General features: G+C 38.0%; 1 protein-coding gene across 3 annotated transcripts in view; it reads left to right on the forward strand.

Moving 5' to 3' along the window:
* LOC136250636 (uncharacterized) overlaps positions 1-22,072 on the forward strand; it is a 96,988-nt gene that overhangs the window by 43,798 nt on the left and 31,118 nt on the right. For all 3 annotated transcript variants that reach the window (XM_066042862.1, XM_066042861.1, XM_066042863.1), the window contains 4 exons: positions 599-948; positions 1,009-1,047; positions 3,984-4,292; positions 16,597-16,887. In XM_066042862.1, coding sequence (XP_065898934.1) covers positions 599-948; positions 1,009-1,047; positions 3,984-4,292; positions 16,597-16,887 — 989 coding nt within the window. The remainder of the gene's footprint in view (positions 1-598; positions 949-1,008; positions 1,048-3,983; positions 4,293-16,596; positions 16,888-22,072) is intronic.

Genomic DNA, 22,072 nt, shown 5'->3' on the forward strand with positions numbered 1-22,072 from the left:
ATTGTGGTCAAGCAAACGCAGGCTGGCAGGCCAAAAATTGAATTTTGGTGAATAAATATTTGGCTTTTTGTAAAGGCTTTCTTGTGTTTAATGCTGGATTTGATGCCTGCTTGCAATAAAACTCTTGGTAAAAATGCTTTTAGCTATATATATTATTTCTATGATAGTTTTTACTGACATAATTTTGGCAGGCTCTTCGTTATATCAGGAACCCTACTAAACAACTGTTTGATTGAATCACCCTAATAATTCCAATTTTGTGCAGTGCAATCTAGCAAATATTTATAGCTGTTTGTAGCTACAGTACCACCACTCTACTGTAACGTTGCCTCGCGCAAGTGTGAGCAATTAAAAAAATGAGCTAACTAAAGGGTGTGGCACTCGTTTCGCTTGCGAGAATTCATCCCATTTCACTTATGAGTATTCATCCCAAATGAAATGGGATGAGCGAAACGAGTGCCACGCCCTTTGTTTAGCTTGTTTTCTTGTACTCTCACGAGATGACATTTGAGCTGTACTGTAATGTGGCATGGAAAATTATAATGGTGAGCCTAGAAGATGGTCATCTTGCACGTTACACATTATGTACATTGTTTAGGCTACAACTCACTGAAATCCTGATCACTCTAGACAGTGGACAACTTTATGGTGTCAAGTTTTTACCAGAGCAATCCAGCATATGTTTAGACATCTTGTTTCAGAAGGCACAATCTAATTCCACTGAAAATCGTGCTGTTGTAATCAAATTTCTACAATCCAAGCTTGAAGCTGTTTGCAAAAGCTTTATGCCAGTTTGTACGCCACCTATTGCCTATGTGTGTTGTCACAACTGCAGTATACCATATATCAAGTTAGAGGATCTAAAGAAGAAGTCACTCATACCATGCAAGGATTCATGTACATGTGATAATGAAGAAGAATACTGTCATGATCTACTATTTACAGGAGGTATATATTGAAACGTTACTGCATATATGTATACAGCACCACGTGTGTTCTTGTTAACAGGTATCACTGATTTTGCTCAGCCAACGTCTCCTGTTGAAGGTGAGCATGATAATACTGGGTGATACACTTGTATATAAGCCCCACAAAACCTGATGCATCCAAAGAAGTATTCAATAAACCATGCTCACATAATAATTAAAATTGTAGTTTTAAATGTACAGAGCTAGTTAGCAAGTGTACAGCATTCCATTAGCATTATTGCTAGCTACCATGCAACTATTATCATCAAGCCTCAGTATGTAAGTCATCAAATAGCTAACACAGCAGTAGCCATCAACAGTGGTGCCTGATTACTCACATTTATAAAGCCAATTAAGTTTATGATGTAATCATACACAAATTCCACATGTATATTTGCAGTTAACATGTGTACCGTATATATCCGTGTAAAAGCATGGGCATTTATTTCCTATAAGTGATTTTGTAACCAGCGTGTAAACGAGCCTGGCATCTATTCAGGCCCAAGGTTTTATTTCTTAGAGCACACGAGGCAAAGGGTGATTGTGAACAAAGTGGTGCTGAGAGTACTTATACGTATAATCAACTTACGTACAGTTTAGAAATCTTCACTTTGCAACAAGGAACTACGAGGTGAAGTGTTATATAGACACATGACTGTGGCGTTTATTAGAATTATAGCTTAGTTTTTGGCACCCCAGCGTCTATACGGAACAGGCATGTATTCTATAACTTGGGACGAAGTACCCAGCATGTATTTGAGCCCAGGGGTTTATTTGAGCCTGGCTTTTATCATACAGTACAATACTACTGTATAGTAGGGACATTGAAGGTGTGGGCATGGCCAGTGATACAATATAACCCAAAAACCTGCCTCAAATTTTCCTCACAACAACATGACAGTATTAGTTGGGTAAAATCAAGCCCAAAATGTCTTCAGATTGACCCAAAACATTTCTGTCAAGTTGCTACAGAATTTTAAATATATATATTTATTCAATGGAATCTTCTACTGCCTGCCTGCCAGCCCGACACCTTCAGTCAAGCGTAGCAGAAAACTGGCTACAGCTACAGCCCTAATTCTTTCGCAGAAACGTTTCTAGTTTGCTTAAGAAAAAACGTTTGGTATATTGATAAACATACAATACTTGCGCTATTGTCTTACCTTTTATCCTTCTTTATCATGGCTATCAGTCAAGGTTCTACCGCTGAGTGTTAATAGACTAAAGTAGGGCTTCCATCTACCGGTGTATATTGCATCAAACTATTCGAATACACGTGGTCATTGCACCAAACTATTTGAACACACGTGGCTCACTGGTTTTCAACGTTGGTGGTTGTTATCGATCAGTGAGAACAACTCGCGGCGAACTAGCAGCATGTAAGTCAATGACCGAGTCGGGTCATCCAGGTCCCGCTTTACAGATTATCTGGGTCTGACCCCACGTGCTAAAGTAATTAGTGTAAATATGTGGACATGTAGTAACACGTCATAGCGTAGCCCTGCTTCTTTCGTGAGCCACGCCCACTTATGTAAATTACTGACTGGATGTATGGTAGCCACGCCCATTCATCAGTCTGTATGTATGCACAAATCCACATCCATTATTGTCTGCAGGCTTATGTAGAGCCATGCCCACTGATCAGTTGTTATTGTATGAGTTATAATCTAGTGTAATAGGGTTCTGATTAACTCTTAAAATATCGTGACTGGTTTTGTGAAAAGCAGGCTATTTAGTGGTCATGAGCTTGCAAAAAGCTTTGCAAACAAGTGTAAGAAGAAAACTATTAGGAATTTAAATTAGATCAGGGACAGTGTATAGTGCTGCAATAAAAAGTACTGAAACAAGCTGGATCGGAGCAGTACGTAATGTCCAAATACTGTAAAACAATAAGAAGTGAGTATCCCAACTGTGCTTTGAGCAATAAAAAGTACTGAAACAAGCTGGATCGGAGTAGTACGTAATGTCCAAATACTATAAAACAATAAGAAGTGAACATCCCTACTGTGCTACACTCAATGCACAGTAGGGATATTCACTTCTTATTGTTTACAGTATTTGGACATTACGTACGCTCTGATCCAGCTTGTTTCAGTACCTTTTTATTGCAGCACTATACACTGTTCCTACTCTAATTTAAAATTCCTAATTTTTTCTTATACTTGTACAGATATATACTGTAATGTTCCATTAATTATATAATGATTATAAGCAAGGTGTTCTCCTTCACTGCCTGACATAGCGGATCCTTATATTATTGCATTTGCTATAAAGCAACAATGCAAGTTGCACTCAATGTCTTGTGTGGCACATCATCATTACAACCCACCTGAGTATGATTGGACGCAAGTTTTTACATAGTGATAATTACTCCTCGTGGTTGTTTTTTCCTTTTTAGTAGCATGATTCAGGCCCTACCATTGCTTTTACTATACAACTGCTATCAAGTATAGCTAGTAGTAACTCTTTCATACTGTTTCTTGTTCACAGTTTATTTGCTCACTAGGGATAATTAATCTTTAAGTTATGTGTAACTCATTAAGTACTTTTTATACCCTTTTGCTATTAATTACCATTTGTACTTTAGAAAACTATCTATAATACTTAGTCAGTATTAATTGATATTCATAATTTTAATAAATTAACTAGTGTCCATTTGGGGGTACTTAGAGATAATGAGTCACTCTCTAGAACTCCTATGGATATAATTACATGAAAATAACAAGGAGAAAACATCTTGACCGCCTGGTAGACTCCTGTAAGTGTTCAAGTGTAAATCGGATGGCTGCAGGTTCGAGGCTACCTAGGTCCAGTCATGGAATTTTTCTCCTTCCTGCAACTTTTCAAACACACCTTATGTAGCTAATGTCTTTGTACCTAGTGTCTTTGAGCAGGCTGTAGGACCAGGTGTCCTACAGACCTTCAGCACTTGTGCTGTAAAGCTTTAATAAATTTAAAAAAAAAAAATTCTATAGCAGTTCCTATGTGTGTGTTTATTATTAAAATTTGTTTCAGATACATTTGATTATGCTGCTGCTAAATACAAGCTTACAAAGCATTATGATACCATGTGTAAACTGAGAGATCATGATTTAATATTAAAAACTTTGCTACCAATATTGTTTGCTAAACAAGTTGTTACTGAGGATCAGCGGAAAATAATTGAGCACAGACAAAAGCAAGACCTAGATGGAATGAAAGTCATAATAGATGATGTGATAATGCCTAGCCTGGGACAAAATATGAAAGATAAATACAAAGGGTTCCTTGTGGCAATGGAAGAAAGTGACGACAAAATCTTCAAGGATATACCAAAGAAATTGGGTAAGTATGTTTATCTACACAGCTCACTTTATGCAATTGAAATTGTCATACAGTACAATAGTACAGTGGATCCTCAGTTATCCGCCTCAGTTATCCGAACAGCTTTGTTCTTATAGTTACCCAAAAGTATTCAGATAAGTGAATTTGTTCAGATAACTGAAGCCCATTGATTTATATACAGAGCTTCATTGTACTACTCTAATAGAGCAGTCATTTACTCTAACAGAATGCACACTGATGGAAAAATACTCTAATAGAACAGTCACATTTGGCATTCAGATAATCGAGGTGTTCAGATAACCGAGGTTCGGATAAGCGAGGATCCACTGTGCTGTATAGCAGTGTGGGTGTGGCCCATAATATAATATCATTCAAAAACCTTCCTCGATCAAGACACACGGTAGTGTGTCGTGCGGCCCAAGAAGCCGGCGCGCCACACCGTGAGTATATTGACAGGAAGAACGAAAACGTCATTTTCACACCTTTGTATCTCGGTGATCACTTATCTGATTGGAACCAAATTTGCTACACAGTTGCCCGCCAGCCAAGGGAGTCTACATTCCAAATTTGAAGGAAATCGCTCCAGCCATTTCCGAGATACGAGCTGCCAAAGTTTCGTTTTTTTTCTTCGTTTTTTTTTTCTTCTTCGTCTTTTCGCACACTTGCAAAAATTGCTATAACAAGCAAACGCGTACTCCGATCGCCTTGAAATTTGGCACACAGAAAGGGAGTCCAAAGGCAAATCCTAGCATCAAATTTGGTACAAATCCGATGAATGGTTCAGGAGTTATGACCGATTATTCGCGTAAAACAAGATCGATTTGTTGTCACGCCTACAGGGTAAACCGCTTCATGGAATGAGTTGAAAATTGCTATGTAGATGGATTAACCATCGTAGGAGTGCCTTTTGGTGGTTTGAAAGGAATCGAGATAAAGACCACGGAGATATGACACAAAACCCAACCTGTGTCACAATTATGCGATCAATTTTTATGAATAAAAAAGTATTAGTTTTCACGCCTACTAGGCAAACCGCTTAGAGCAATGAGCTGAAAATCGGTGTATAGCTGGAATAATCTTCATAGAAAGTCCTTGCAGTAGTACAGAAGAATCGGATTACAAACCACTGAGTTATGATTCGAAAGCCAACTCCGTGTAGAAAATGCGAGATCGAGATACTCTAATAGAACAGTCACCCTAATAGAGCATTCCGCTAATTTATTTACTCCATTATAGAATTTTATTACATCACAAGTTATTCTGTAGGGAGTTCAGCTGCAAACAGTTAATCTTATAGACAGTTCAGCAAGAAGACAGTCACCATGTGGAGAGTTAAGCAAATATACCACTATAGAGATTCAGAACATTACAAGTCACACTGAAGAAAGTTCAGCTATAAACAAGTCATGCACTGTGTAGAGAATTCAGCTACAATTAAGTCACTCTCTAGAGAATTCAGTTACACAGAATTCAGCTACACACAAGTCACTGTGGAGAGAGTTCAGCTACAAACAAATTACCCTTTAGAGTGATCAGTTACAAACAAAACACTTTGCAGGGTGTTCAACTGCAACAAATCAATTACCTTTAGAGCGATCAGCAATGAACAAATCAACACAAATCTACCTGTAGAGAGATCAGCTAGAAACAAATCACCCTGAAGAGAGTTCAGCTACAAGCAATCACCCTGTAGAGAGTTCAGCTAAAACAAATCAACCTGCAGAGAGATCAGCTACAAACAAATCACCTTATAGAGAGTTCAGCTACAAACAGATTACCTGTAGAGAGATCGGCTACAAACAAATCAACCTGCAGAGAGATCAGCTATATACACACAAATCAACTTGTAGAGAGATCAGCTACAAACAAATCACCCTGTAGAGAGATCAGCTACAAACTACACACAATGTAAGGAGTTCAGCTACAAACAAATCACCCTGTAGAGAGATCAGCTACAAACTAGACACAAAGTAAGGAGTTCAGCTACAAGCAAATTACCCTGTAGAGAGTTCATCTACAAACAAATCAACCTGTAGAGCAATCAGCTAGAAACAAATCACCCTGAAGAGAGGTCAGCTACAAAAAATCACCCTGTAGAGAGATCAGCTAGAAACAAATCACCCTGAAGAGAGGTCAGCTACACAAAAAAATCACCCTGTAGAGAGATCAGCTACAAACAAATTGCCCTGTAGAGAGATCGGCTACAAACAAATCAACCTGCAGAGAGATCAGCTACACACAAATCAACTTGTAGAGAGTTCAGCTACAAACAAATTACCCTGTAGAGAGATCGGCTACAAACAAATCAGCCTGTAGAGAGTTCAGCTAAAACAAATCAACCTGCTGAGAGATCAACTACAAACAAATCACCTTATAGAGAGGTCAGCTACAAACAAATTACCCTATAGAGAGATCGGCTACAAACAAATCAACCTGCAGAGAGATCAACTACACACAAATCAACTTGTAGAGAGATCATTTACAAACAAATCACCCTGTAGAGAGATCAGCTAGAAACTACACACAATGTAAGGAGTTCAGCTACAAATAAATCACCTTATAGAGAGTTTAGCTACAAACAAATCACTCTGTAGAGAGATCAGCTAGAAACTGGACACAATGTAAGGAGTTCAGCTACAAGCAAATCACCCTTTAGTGAGTTCAGCTACAAACAAATCAACCTGCAGTGAGATCACCTACAAAAAAGCACCTTGTACAGAGTTCAGCTACAAACAAATTACCCTGTAGAGAGATCGGCTACAAACAAATCAACCAGTAGAAAGATCAGCTACACACAAATCAACTTGTAGAGAGATCAGCTACAAACAAATCACCCTGTAGAGAGATCAGCTAGAAACTAGTCACAATGTAAGGAGTTCAGCTACAAGTAAATCACCCTGTAGAGAGTTCAGCTAAAGCAAATCAACCTGCAGAGAGATCAGCTACAAATAAATCACTTTATAGACAGTTCAGCTACAAGCAAATTACCTTGTAGAGAGATCGGCTGCAAATTAATCAACCTGCAGAGAGATCAGCTACACACAAATCAACTTGTAGAGAGATCAGCTACAAACAAATCACCCTGTAGAGAGATCAGCTAGAAACTAGATACAATGCAAGGAGTTCAGCTACAAGCAGAATCACCCTTTAGTGAGTTCAGCTACAAACAAATCAACCTGCAGTGAGATCACCCACAAAAACGCACTTGTACAGAGTTCAGTTACAAACAAATCACCCTGTAGAGAGATCAGGTAGAAGAATTCACCTTGTAGAGAGTTCAGCAACAAAGAAACCACCATGTAGAGAGTTCAGCTGCAAACAAATCACCCAGTAGAAAGATCAGCTAGAAGAAGTTACCTTGTACAGAGTTCAGTTACAAAGAAACCATCATATAGAGAGTTCAGCTACAAAGAAATTACCCCGTAGAGAGTTCAGCTAGAAGAAGTCACCTTGTAAAGAGTTTAGCTACAAAGAAACCATCATGTACAGAGTTCAGCTACAAAGAAACCACCTGTACAGAATTCAACTACAAACAAATCACCCTGTATAGAGATCAGCTAGAAGAAGTTACCTTGTAGATAGTTCAGCTACAACAATTCACCCTGTAGAAAGATCAGCTAGAAGAAGTCACCTTGTAGAGTGTTCAGTTACAAAGAAACCATCATGTAGAGAGTTCAGCTGCAAACAAATCACTCTGTAGAGAGTTCAGCTACAAAGAAACCGCCATGTAGAGAGTTCAGCCTCATACAAACCACCTTGTAGAGAATTCAACTACAACAAATCACCCTGTAGAGAATAAGTTACCTTGTAGAGAGTTCGGCTACAAAGAAACCACCATGTAGAGAGTTTAGCTGCAAACAATTCACCTGTAGAGAGTTCAGCTAGAAACAAATCACCCCGTAGAGAGATCAGCTGGACGAAGTCACCTTGTAGAGAGTTCAGCTACAAAGAAACCATCATGTAGAGAGTTCAGCTGCAAACAAATCACCCTGCAGAGAGTTCAGCTACAAAAAAATCACCCTGTAGAGAGTTCAGCTAGACGAAGTCACCTTATACAGAGTTCAGCTACAAAGAAACCATCATGTAGAGAGTTCGGCTATAAAGACACCACCATGTAGAGAGTTTAGCTGCAAACAAATCACCTGTAGAGAGTTCAGCTAGAAACAAAATATCCTGTAGAGAGACCAGCTAGAAGAGGTTACCTTGTAGAGAGTTCAGCTACAAAGAAACCATCCTGTATATAGTTCAGCTACATTTCAAGTCACCCAGTAGAGAGATCAGCTGTAAAAAAAATCCTGTGGGGAATAATGAGCATGTAATAAATATATGTATATAATTTGTATAATTACTAATAAAATCAAAAATAATTGAAGTACTAAAATTCTTCTTTAAGTTCTTTTCTTCTTCCTGTAGTAAAGAAAAAAACACATGGGTTAAAAAAGCCCCAAAGCCAGCCATAGGCCGGCTTTGCAGTATACAAATACAAAAAGAAGTGATATCTAATCAAAAACAGCCAAGCTGTAAATAAAGGTGCGGCTCCCATAAAGGCCATGGTGAAAAAAGATGTGAAATCCAAGGTGGCGGCCAAGAAATGGCTGTGATGGTAGGTTAATGGTTACATTTTAATAACGGCAATTCAGGTGAATTTTGTGCCGCTTGGTCTTGGCACCAAATTCACCTGAATTGTTGTTATTAAAATGTAACCATTAACCTACCATCACAGCCATTTCTTGGCCGCCACCTTGGATTTCACATCTTTCTTCACCATGGCCTTTATGGGGGCCGCACCTTTTTTTACAGCTTGGCTGTTTTTGATTAGATAGTATTAGTTGGGTAAAATTAAGCCCAAAAGTGTCTTTAGATCGACCCAAAACATTTCTGTCAAGTTGCTACAGAATTTTAAAAAATCAATTATTCAACAGAATTTTCTATTGCCTGCCTGCCTGTGACGCCTTCAGTCAAGCGTAGTGGAAAACTGGCTATAGCTACAGCTCTAATTCTTTCATAGAAACGCTTCTAGTTTGCTTAAGAAAAAACATTGATAAATATACAATGAGTGCACTATTGTGTTACCTTTTATTCTTCTTTACCATGGCCATCAGTCAAGGTTCTCCGTTGATAGTGTTAATAGGCTACAAAAACCACTGAGCCACATGTGTTCACATAGTTTGGTGCAATGCCACATGTGTTCAAATGGTTTGATGTAATGTACACCCGTAGATGGAAGCCCTACTTTTCGAAGTTAGCAGTCGATACCGTATAGTAAAAAAGTTTGGTAGATTACAAAAAAAAATTCAGGTGAAATGCCATTCACCAAAGTTTTTTTTGCCAATTTTGCAATAGTGGGTTTTCACCAAACTATTTTACTGCCATGATAGAATGTAGTTACCACACTGTATACACGCAAGTGCAAGTGATTAAGCAACTCACCAATTAAGGGGCGTGGCAGCCATTTCGATTGCGACTTTATCCCTCACGGTAAGGGATGACAACTCGTGATGGAAACGGCTGCCACACCCCTTAATTAGCAAGTCTTAATTACTTGCACGTAGCAATGTTGCATTCGAGTGGTAGCTATTGTACAGCTGGCAAAGTTGTTTGTGTTTCTAAACGCCGAGCTAAACGCATTTCTTTACTGTGAACAACACTATGTTTAGTTACGTGAATCCAACTTACTACAGCTCAGCAATTTATATAGTGGTGTGTTATGCTAGTTGATTGTGTGCATAATATATAGTGTTGTGATTAACTCTATAAATTATTGTAATTGGTTTCCAGGGTATTTAGTAGTCATGAGCTTGCAAAAAAGTTCACAAACAAATATAAGAAAAATTGGGAATTTTGAATTAGATTATAGTACTGCAATAAAAAGTACTGAAACAAGCTGGATCGGAGTAGTACGTAATGTCCAAATAAAACAATAAGAAGTGAATATCCCTACTGTGCATTTTGAGTGTAGCACAGTAGGGATATTCACTTCTTATTGTTTTATTTGGACATTATGTACTACTCCAGTCCAACTTGTTTCAGTGCTTTTTTTGCAGTACTATACACTGTCCCTACTCTAATTTAAAATTCCTAATTTTGTCTTATACTTGTTATTAAAAATTGCTTTATATTTTAGTTACTTGTGCTGTGAATAACTACGCAAATAAATAAGCAATAAAGATATCCTAATAAAGCAGTCAATAACTCGATTAGTACCATCATTACAATACTATTTGTTACTACTCAACAAGATCTTCAGAATCTATACACCTCATTTAGACCACACAGGTGCAATAATGACATTTGAATATGTATCTCACTGTAAAACAAACTGTAAATTCTATCTAGATAAGTTTTACTCCCTGTCCACCTGCATCTTAGCTTGGGTATGGGTCTGCCCTTAACTGATGCAGTCCAAGCCAAAGAACATCCGATGCTGATGTCTAGCCTCACACCTTCATCCCTTCCTACCTACTAATTATGAAGTAAATCTTGTAACAATTATTGTATACTAAAAGTCTGTAGGACACCTGGTCCTACAGCCTGATAAAAGTATAGTATAAATACGAATATTTGAAAAGTAGCTTATGAAGTCCTTTGTAGTTAGGTCAGGAAGGTTTGTGGGGAAAATGGCCACATGTACATAGACCTGTCTTATGTGCAGCTTCTCTTCAGAGGTGCATGATTACAGTATTTGTTCTACTCTTTGCCTAAGACAAACATTCTGCATTTTATGGCTACTTTGATTGGAATGTATGGTGACTTCTACAATTGCATATAAGTGGCTAATTATGTCCTGACCTGAAGGGGTGATTTCATCTTGGGCACTCTTGCACAGTTCAGTGAGACAGTGTTATTAAGATATTGAGCTGCTAAAGATTCAGCTTGTATAGTCATTTGTCTTCCCCTTTCATTTTATAATACTACTGCTTGTCAAGCTATAACCACACCTCTATGTCAGATACTTGTCACTAAAGGTGAGAAATAGCTATAGTAATGACTTCCCCTGTGAATTCCTTGAGAAACAGTTATAACCAGCTCTACCAATTGTACAGTTCAAATATTGCAATTAGAGTTGCACTAATATGACTATTAGCCAATATACAGATAGCAGATATACTGGAAGAAAGCAAAGCTGATACCAGTAGCCAATCCGATATGGACATATTATTTGCATTACATAATATATACTTTATGTGATTTAAACATTACATCTCAAGTTAAAACTGAACACATCATAGTACAGTTACAAAGTAATAAAAGTATATGATGCATATTTATTCTTTAATAACTCAGTAATTTACTTGTAGCTACTGCATATAACATTAATGATACCCCATAAATCAAAGTTACTGTTTCAGTACGTTACTCAGCTAGCTCGATCAACACGGTGTAGCTATCATAGTTTCTTTACGGAATGTAATTAATTTTATATCACGTGCACATATACGTAATATCGCATTACAGCATACATGTTTTTCTACACTCCCCCCATTTAATACCAGGGGGATTAAACAAAAGTTACATAAACAAAATATTCGTTTAATCAAAGTCCTATTTTATGTAATTTGTTCAGTTCTGATTGATTCTCCTGATGATCTCACCAGTCATCGCAGCAACATGACGTGGTCTGGTAGATATGGTAGCAGATCCGGAAGCACTGTAGCTTTCAGGTTCTTCTCGTCTAAGTGGAATATCTTCATGAGTAACTTGGAGGTGGTGGACTTTAACAAATGTTTTATGCTTCACTTCAATTGTTTTGGACTTCTTTCTGCATTTGCCACCTTCACAATAGCTGCACCATCTTGTCCGACCAGAAGAGATTCGACAATCCCCATCTTTCAGAAAACATGTTTGGTAGAGTCATTTTTGGGTAACATGTCGATTTCCTTGTAGATTACTACTCTTGACAGAATGTTTCTCTCTCAGACTCAGAAGATATTCATTTCTCCAGCGTTGGGTAAATTGATTCATCCAAACACGATGATGTTTCATCTTCCTGGTCAAAGTCTGATGTGAGCCTCATTTGGAGTACTGATAATTCTTCCATTAATTAAATGTGAAGGACACAGTGCACTGATTATGCCATCTGAAGGTAGGTGAGGGGTCTATTGTTGATCACTGCTTCTATTTCAACCAATAACATATTCAGCTCATATCAAACGTTAATGAAGTTCTTCCAATACATTTACACAAACACTGTTTGACATCTCACCATCTACTCCCAAATCCTTCCCACCATGGTGCACAGTCATCTATGAACTTCCAATCTACTCTCATTTGGACATGTACTGTTGCATCTTTAATGACTTCATGATCTTTTGTAGCTCCCTTGCTGTTGATTTTAAATGTTTTTGCATTGTCCAACCAAACAGTAGCTGGGAGACTTCTACGGCCTACAAATCTTCTAAAAGCTAACAGAAACTGATTAACACTCAATGAAATTGTTAAGTCAAGATGTATTGCTTGAGTTGAATAAACATATGTAGGCCTTACACTCACAATCATCATCAGTTTCCTTGTGATGAACATACAGAAGGCCAGCAAAGTCAATGCCTGTATATGTGAAAGGAGGATCATCAGACACCCTATCAGACACCCTAGACACCGAGGATCATCATTGTGTTTGACTAGGTTGTGGTAGTGGTTAATGATGAGATTAACATGATGTTTAGAAGAAAGTAAATCAGATTCTTGCTTTCTATTGGTACTGTTGAATTGTTGATTCGACCACGACATTTCAGCATTCCATGATCCAAGAACAGTCCAAACTGAATGACATGGATTTCTCCTGGTTTGCTCTTTCATAAAATACTCTTGATTTCCTTTTCAAAACACTGCAGTTGTAGATATTTACTCCAGCATCTCTCTGCATTGTCAAGTTCAGTTACAGTTAACTCTAATTTGCGATTTTCGGCAAGCCTTTATAAATTGAAGTACTAGAGCAGTGGTTCTTATCAAACAAGAATACTGGTCTAGTCAATTACTTGGTCAATTTTCACGATATCAGCACTCCCATCTGTAGTGGCACACATTGTAAAAGTAACTTCCTGATCATCAGCATTCTTGTTCAACTCTGAGTATGCATCTTCATTCTCATCACACTCAACCTTATGAGGCCAGTTAGATTCTGCCAAATTTAGCCTTTCCACCATACCTGGTTGTCCATAATAAGCTCAGATGCCTTGAGTCCACATGAAGGTAAGTCTGCTGGATTGAGCTGTCCAGGATAGTGTCTCCACTGGTCTCGGTTAGTAAGTTGGCATACTTCCTTCACACAATTACTCACACACTACTTCCAGGGTTTAGCATTTTTAATCCAATACAAGACAGCCGTTAAGTCAATCCAGTAAGTAAACTTGTACTGATGTGTTAGGACTTTATTGACAGTATTCCCCAGTCCAAGTAGTACTGCACCCAATAACTCGAGTCTAGGAATGTTTAGTGTCTTTACTGGAGCAACTCTGGTCTTTGAAGCAATAATTTTGGCACTGAAACTCCCATCTGGATAGACTGAACGCATGTATAAAACTGCAGTGTATGCTTGCAAGGAAGCATCACAAAAACCGTGTATTTCTGTATCACAAGGCTTGACATCAGGTAAATAGTAACAACGAGTTAGTTTGATTACTAATAGTGAGCCGATTTCATCCACTATACTTAGCCACTGAATCAGAGTATCACCTTCTAAAGGTTCATCCCAGATACAAGAGCCATTGCATAATGATCAAAAAAGCAACTTAAGTCATATGACAAGTGGACTGAGAAGTCCCAAGAAATCAAAAATCTTAGCTGTAAATTTGAGTGATGATCACTTGCTGGGAGGAAGCAACTTTGCATATTGAATAAGCTCTGAGTAACTGAATTAGAATTCATCTCAATCACTGTCCCAAATGATGCCTAAAAGCTTTGTAGATTCTGTGTTGTCACAATTTCTAGTCATTGCCTTTGTGTAAGACTCTTCCTCTTCAACAATTGTACGTAGCTAGATCCTATGACTAGGGTGAAGGTAAATTCTGGGGTTGAGTTGATTTGTCCCCAAGTACTGACTCAGCAATCTGAATTCTTCGCAATAATCTCATAGTGATTATCTCTGTATTGTGTAGCTACCACAGTTTCTTTATGGAATGTTATATCACGTGCACACATACGTAATATTGCATTACAGCATACACGTTTTTCCACAGTAACTTGTGTTTCCCAAACTAGGCATAGTTTCCTTTGATAAAAAGAAGTGTTTCTGCATTCTCTCGAAGAATCCTATTTCTATGCTCTTTGTGCTTGAGAAAAAAGCCTGGCACAGATGTAGCAGTACCACTCAAAAATCTCCTAGCAACCTGCTAGTACAGTGAACCATGCTTTGTTTTCATGCCACCATTTGAAGGACTCCCTGCATTATGATTAACCAATGTCTCACTTAAAAACGTTTAAGTTTATTAGCTGAATTATGCAGATGAGCTAGCTCCTGAATCCTCTATTGTTTCTAAGTACAATGTCAGCAATGTGTCTTTCTTGGCACGCTTTGGCACAGGTGGAGTGGGCGATCTTGATCTAGCCTCTGAAGATTCTTGTCTTTGTGATGAATCATCTTTATTAGGTGCAATTTTCTGTATCTCTTCCTCAGACATTTCTTTTACAGTTGTTTTGATAATGTTGCTGGAAAAAAAACAACTTGTCCTTAAGACGTGGGTCAAGTATTTTAGCTATTGACAATAATCTGTTCTCTTCGATCCCAGCAAATCTTGACTTCAATAATTTGATCATCTCTCCCTTTATGGTAGGAATCCCTTGATCATCATCTTACTTTTACCATGACCTCAGTAATACTCAGATATTAGGGATCACAACAGAAAGTGCTGCTGTCTCTTTAGAAATTGACTGTGTGATTTCTTCTACTGGGGACAGCACAACAACAATTCTCTGTCAAGTTCCAACTGTGTTATAGTCAGCTGTGCAATATTGTTCTCCACAGCATATGCAGCCAGGGCCATTTTCTGTTCTAAAATAGACTCCACCATGTACAAAGTGGAATTCCACCTGGTGGAAACATCTTGTCTTAATTTGTGTTTGGGAAGGTCAAAATTTTCTTGTATTTGAACCAGTTTGTGACATGCCACACTAGAATGCTTAAAGTGGCCTTCTATGGATCTGCAAATTGCCAAAAATCCCTTACACCACGCTGAGAGATAACACCATCATTCACTACCAGTTACAAGGAGTGAGCAAAGCAACCAAAACTTGGCAATTTGTTTCTGTCATGATGTTGGACCCATTGTCTCTGATGACAACATGGACTTGAGATAAAGCGATGTTCCATTCTTCCAGCATTTTGGTGATCTTCACAGCATTATACTCCCCTGTGTGCCTTTCTGACAACTCTTGAGCCTGCAGTACAGTAGATTACTTCTGGAAACTGCTATCAACCCAGTGAGCTGTAAATCCCGGCAATGCGTCACTGTTGGCATCTGAACTCCACACACCAGTGGTGAAACTCGGATATTCTGCACCTTCCTTCATGTGTGTTGCAATATCGGTGCTTACTCTGGTGGCAATAGATGTGTCTGTAAAAGTACCTCCTGCTGGGCATCTGGTACTTGGGCTCTAGTGTGCTGATTAATGATTTAAAGCCTTCATGATCAACAATTGAAACCGGTTGGCAGTCAATAGCGATCATTTCCCCTACCTTCGTGTGTATTCTCGGAGTTGTTAATGTCTCACACTTTATGTAGTTCCACCGTATCCTCCAATGATACATGCCTCAGTTGTGTGCCATCACCAGTAGAGCTCTCCTTCTTTTTCTCATCACTTTCTGTTTTTAGCTTATTGTATCTCTTGTATTCCTCTTCGTGCCCAGGCTTTGTCTTTAAATGGTGAACACTGTTCGTGGGGTAAACGTCTTGTGCTTCATCCTTCGTCTTCGTGCGTGGAACTTTAATATTACACTTGGCAAATCTAGAATCCTCTGCCACAGTAAAAAAAACTCCCAAATCAACAACTTTTTCCTACCTGTAGCCATTCCTTGTGTTCTCGATTAAGAGTCCATACGCACTAAATAGAACAAATTCTGCACATGCTTATAATACCATATCGGATTGATGTATTCCAATACAATTATAACCAGCCGATATCAACTGATTCCAATAGCCGATCTGATTATCGGTGCAACTCTAATTGCAATATTGTTATTTCTTGACTATTGTGTTTGTGTGTACACATATTTGGCCTGGTCACTGTACTTTAGTTAGTATGAAACCCTTTTGTTTTACATGAATCTATTTAATGTGGTATGACATATCCAATATGCTTGCTATTGTAGCTGTATATGATTATGATGCTACGAAACAAAAGCTCATGTCAGAACATGGTAAGATCTGTGCTTTGCCAATTGGCATTTTGCTACCTATACTCCTTGTTAAGAAAGTTGTTACTGAAAAACAGATGAAAAGAATTGGAAACAGAGAAAAACTAGAGAATAAAGGAATGAGTTTTTTCATAGATAATGTAATACTGCCCACCCTGAGGAACATGAGGGAGAAGTATAGAGGTTTCCTAGAGGCAATGGAAGAAAGTGAGGATGAAAGCTTACAACACATGGCCAAGACACTTGGTAAGTGCATAAGTTCTAAATCAGTATGATAACACTGTATAATTGTGATCATAAAGGGTCGCTTTTTACCTTCGAATATAACAATTGAAAACCAGCCTTACCTTCACAACATGACAGCACTGATTAGGCATAGTCAAGTCCAAACAAGTCTTCAGAGTGTCTATCAACAAATTCCTAAATTTTAAAAGACACATATTGTACTTTGCATGGATCAAAGTGCAAATAAATGCAACATTATTTTACTTATCTGCTCATTAAATCATTGTGGGCAAAGATCAAACAAATAAGAGTGCTATTATTCCCATACAGCACTGAATGAAAGGGTATTGAAAATGCAGCACTGTTGATCACGTGCATAACATTTTAAATCATTAGAAGTAGGCAAAGCTGAGTGCCGTATTAGTCTCAAGACACCCCGAGCAGAGACAGATATAACGTTTTGCAGTAGACTGGTCATAATGTCCTGTCATGTGCAGGCTTGATCGGTCATGGTAGGACAGAGTGGGACATTTCAACTAAGAGTTAGATTGTAAATCTGGTAACTGTTCACATCCTTCATTGCTGTTGTTGTGAGCTACTGTAACATTGCTAATTGAATGGGAGTAGGCCTAGTGCATTCATGGCCACCTCGTTGGGTTGTAAGAATGTAATGTCTCCTAGCAACCAAGTGGTAGTTATGATTAGAATTACAAGCCGTAAATGGGTAGTTGGAAAAGGTGGATATAGTTGGTCACTGACACGGACACGGATATTTTTAAAATACACTGTTACATTTACAAAACAGTTATTTTTCATACCTAACGTTGTTTTTACAGCAGCATTCGCTTCCAGACCCAGGAGTTGATCTTGGCATAGCGATTATCCATTTATAAGTGCATGTGCGAAAGATAGACTAGCATTCTAAAGACCATGCATATAGTGTTGTACATGTGCTCTAGAAATCTAATTCAGAGTCATAGAGATTAAGCTGGCATGTCCCAACCTAATTTTGTAGGCCGGGTCCTTGAAACCCTCAACGTTTGGTATAAGTGCCTGTGCCTTATACTAAAAGGTGTAAGATTGTGGATTTGGCCTGTTAAGCTAAGTTGCATGGGGCATACAAGCTAATCTCTACAACTACATAACTCTGTAATAGACTTTAGCGCATGTGTACAACACTGTATGATCTTTGGCATTCTGTGGAGTGCTGGTCTAGTCCTTCGCAAGTGCCCTTATAAATGGATAAGCGCTATGACAAGATCGATGCCCGGGCCTGGAAGCAAAGACAACGTTAGGTATGAAAATAACTTATATAAATGTAAAAGTGCTTTTTGAAAATGTCTGTGTCTGCGTCCGTATTCGCGTCAGATCGTATCCGCATTTCCAAATACTCACCATAAACCAAACAGATAAACTGTATTCTTTAGGCTCCATTCCTTTTCTTTTGATAACTAGAACATTATGTCTGAGCAAACTGAGTTATGGTCAGACACAGAGGCTATTTGGCCAGCAAATGGGGCAATTGGAAACAGTGGAAACGGAAACCGAAAGTGGAAAGTGGAAAACGGAAATGGTCAAATCGTCATATGAACGTACCGTAGAGTGAAACTCTTGTTTAGTGGCCACCTCTTAAAGATCACCTTCTTATAAAGACTACCTCCATACAAAGACCATGTTGTAATCAGATCCTAAAGATATCTGACCTTATAAGACCATTTCATGGTCCGCTGAAAGACCACCCTCTTTACAAAGACCATCCCTCACATTGTAATAATAGCTAAGATTCCAAGCATCTATTCCATGACTTTATATCAAAACAGCTAGGCTCTTATGGTCCAACCTCACTTTTAAAGACCACCTCTGTACAAAGACCACTTCTATACAAAGACTACATTGTAATTAGGTTCTAAAGATAGGTAAGGCCACTTCATGGCCATCTTTTATAAAGACCACCTCAGAATCTTTACATGGTAATATTTGATAAACTTCAAACATGTATTTCATGACTCATAGAAAGAGGTCAATGTCATCTCCCATATTTTGGTCCACACTTCACTCAAGTCATACCATTATCACATAGTTTGTACCAGAATGTGTCAAGTCCTTAGTCCAAGCAAGTAAAATGTAGCTAGTGCACTATAACCAAGAGTTCGTAATATAAGTAAGGGAGAGAGTATCCAGCTTCCAATATAGCCTGTACAAAATCACTGTGTTAAGCTCAGTCAAGTTTACCTTTGATCAAATTATCACTTCTTCTGGTGATAGAGAGCTGTTGATTGGTGCTTATTGGTGTTGATAAGGTCAAGGCTTTATTCTGTGAACAGGCTTAATGTGTTACTTAACTCAGTGATTTTCCTGGATGTATTCCAGTTAGATACTCTCCCCTTACTTGTAATATGAACTCTTGCTATAACCTACTGTATCAACAAAAAATGAGGTCTCATCAAGACTTTTCTTCTCAATTTTGTGACAAGACTTTTGAATTAAATTTGGAGCAGCTGGTTGACAAACCAACCCACATTAATGGCAACATCCTGGATGTCATTTTAACAAACTTTTTCACCAGCTAGCCGACGATATCTGATGCTCACCCTCAAGGCCTCTCATCTGACCACTTTATAATTAATTTTAGTGTTCCAATATCAACTCACATTGTGGAACCGAAAGCCTCGTATGCTGCTTACGATTACTCAAGAGCTGATTGGGAAGGTATGTACAACTCCTTGATGGGCTACAACTTTCATGAATATTATCAACTAAGTGATGTTGAAGCAGTTTGGGCTATATTAAAACATGTTTTGCAAACTGCTATTCAAGCTTTTGTCCCACAGTTTCTGGTTAAGAAGAAGCAGCACCCCAAATGGTTTACTCCAACCATAAAACATCGTCTTAATTGTATTCGCTCTTTAAGAAGAAAGTACAAAGAGAAACCTACTGACACTTTGAAGCTAAAACTACAAGCAGAAGAAGACAACCTCCAAGCCCTGATTGTAGAAGCTAAGAGTGATTATGAATCAAAATTAATCAACAACTATGCTAGTTCCAATAACAATCTCATTTACAAATATATATCCTCTCTTACAAAAAGTGATGGCTTACCACAACAGATGTATTTAGGTACAGACACTGCCACCTGTGACCAGGACAAAGCCACATTGTTTAACAGCTATTTCTAATGATAAAGATTCAACTGATGATTCCTCAACTACCACTAATGACATTTCTGGCACTTTAAGTGACATAGTTATCACAAGTGAGGATGTTCATGAAGCCCTAGTCTCCCTTGACCCAAATAAAACAATGTAATGGGGTCTGATGGTATCAGCCCTAAGGTATTAAAATATTGTGCAGATGTCCTCTGTCAACCCATCAGTTATCTTTTCAGTTAACCATTGCAAACGGCCATTTACCATCTGATTAGCGCACACATTGTGTCATTCCCATCTTCAAGTGGGGAGACCGTGCTACTATATCTAACTACGTCCCATATCACTATTATGTATCATTTCAAAGGTTTTGGAGAAGATCATTTTCAATGTATCTATTAACTTTTTGTCTGACTTGTTTAACCCTCATCAGTTGGTTTTCTACCTGGTAGATATACACTACAGCAGTTGTTATTATTTATCAATGAACTATTGGAAGCAAAAAGAGCAAACAAAGTATCGGATGTCATTTATCTAGACTTCAAGAAGGTGTTTGACTCTGTTACCCATAACAAGTTACTACACAAACTAAGATCTTTCGGCATTACTGGAACACTATTTAAATGGTTTGAAGCTTATCTTTCTAATCGTTTTTAATATGTTCTTATCAACAGCAGTTTCTCTGAGTTACTACCAATTCTATCGGGGGTTCCTCAAGGAAGTATCTTAAGTCCACTATTTTTGTTCTATATATAAATGATCTGCCAAACTGCCTACTGTTTTCTAGTGCTTTTATTTATGCCGACAATACCAAATGTTTGAGACACAGAAGTGGTTCCAATACAACCGAAATGAATCTCCTGCAAAAAGATCTAGATAATCTCTTCCAATGGGGCATAACATCTGATTTATATTACAGTTTCAGCAAGTTTGCACACTTGCAATTCTGGCTAAAGAACTACACTACTGCTACCTATTTCATTGACAACAAGTCTATTGCTACTGTTGATAGTATAAAAGATCTTGGAATAATTATAACACAGAACTTAACATGGGAGAGCTACTATAAATTAATATCAGGCAAGGCCTACAAGACAGATTAATTTGTAGAAGTTTTTCAGGTAGTGGCTCAGTTGTAACCAGAAGAAAGTTATATATCTCACTTGTTCGCTCGCAAGTCCTCTATTGCTCACAAATATGGAGACCTTACCTAATTTTAAAATATTAATATGTTAGAAAGAATACAAAGGTGGGCTACAAAGTGGATTTTGAACGATTACCAATCATCATACAGGTCTCGTCTGGTAACTTTACATTTGTTTCCATTAATGTATGTTTATGAAATGAACGATGTTATGTTCTTTATTAAGTCTTACAAGCAGCAGTCATCACATTTCAGCATTACTGAGTATGTCCAGTTTAGTTCTTCTAATACACATTTTGGTTATCTGAAAAAATGATCCATCACAGATGTTCCTCCAACATAGCTCGGAACTTTTACTTCCATCGTTTACCACGCATTTGGAACTCGCTACCTAAAATGGATCTGTCTCTGTCTACAAACACCATTAAACACAAACTCTATAACTTCATGTGGGATCATTTCATACAGCAATTTGATGATAGTAATGTTCATAGTTTACATTACCTTTGTCCTTGCTGCCACTGTTCAACAGCGTCACCATTGCCAATATATGAAGTACTATTGTGACTAATTACTTATAATATAATTAATTTTGTTTTATGTAGTGAGTCACTGGCAGCACTTGCCAGTGGCTTTCAGTATAATTTTATGTACTGAAAAACAATAGTAAATAAATAAGAGATGATGGCCTTAATAGTGTAGTATTTTTTAGCTGACCTAGCTGTTTTGATAAGTCATGAAATAGATGTTTGGAACCTAGGTACTATTACAATGTGGAGAGGTGGTCTTTGTAAAGAGGGTGGTCTTTATAAAAGGTGATTATGAAGTGATATTATAAGGTCAGTATGCCTTAGCCATCTTTGATTACAAAGTGGTCTTTGTATGGAGGTGGCCTTTATAAGAAGGTAGTCTTTAA

This window comes from Dysidea avara, chromosome 3, assembly GCF_963678975.1.
Source record: "Dysidea avara chromosome 3, odDysAvar1.4, whole genome shotgun sequence".
Classification (NCBI taxonomy): Eukaryota; Metazoa; Porifera; class Demospongiae; order Dictyoceratida; family Dysideidae; genus Dysidea; species Dysidea avara.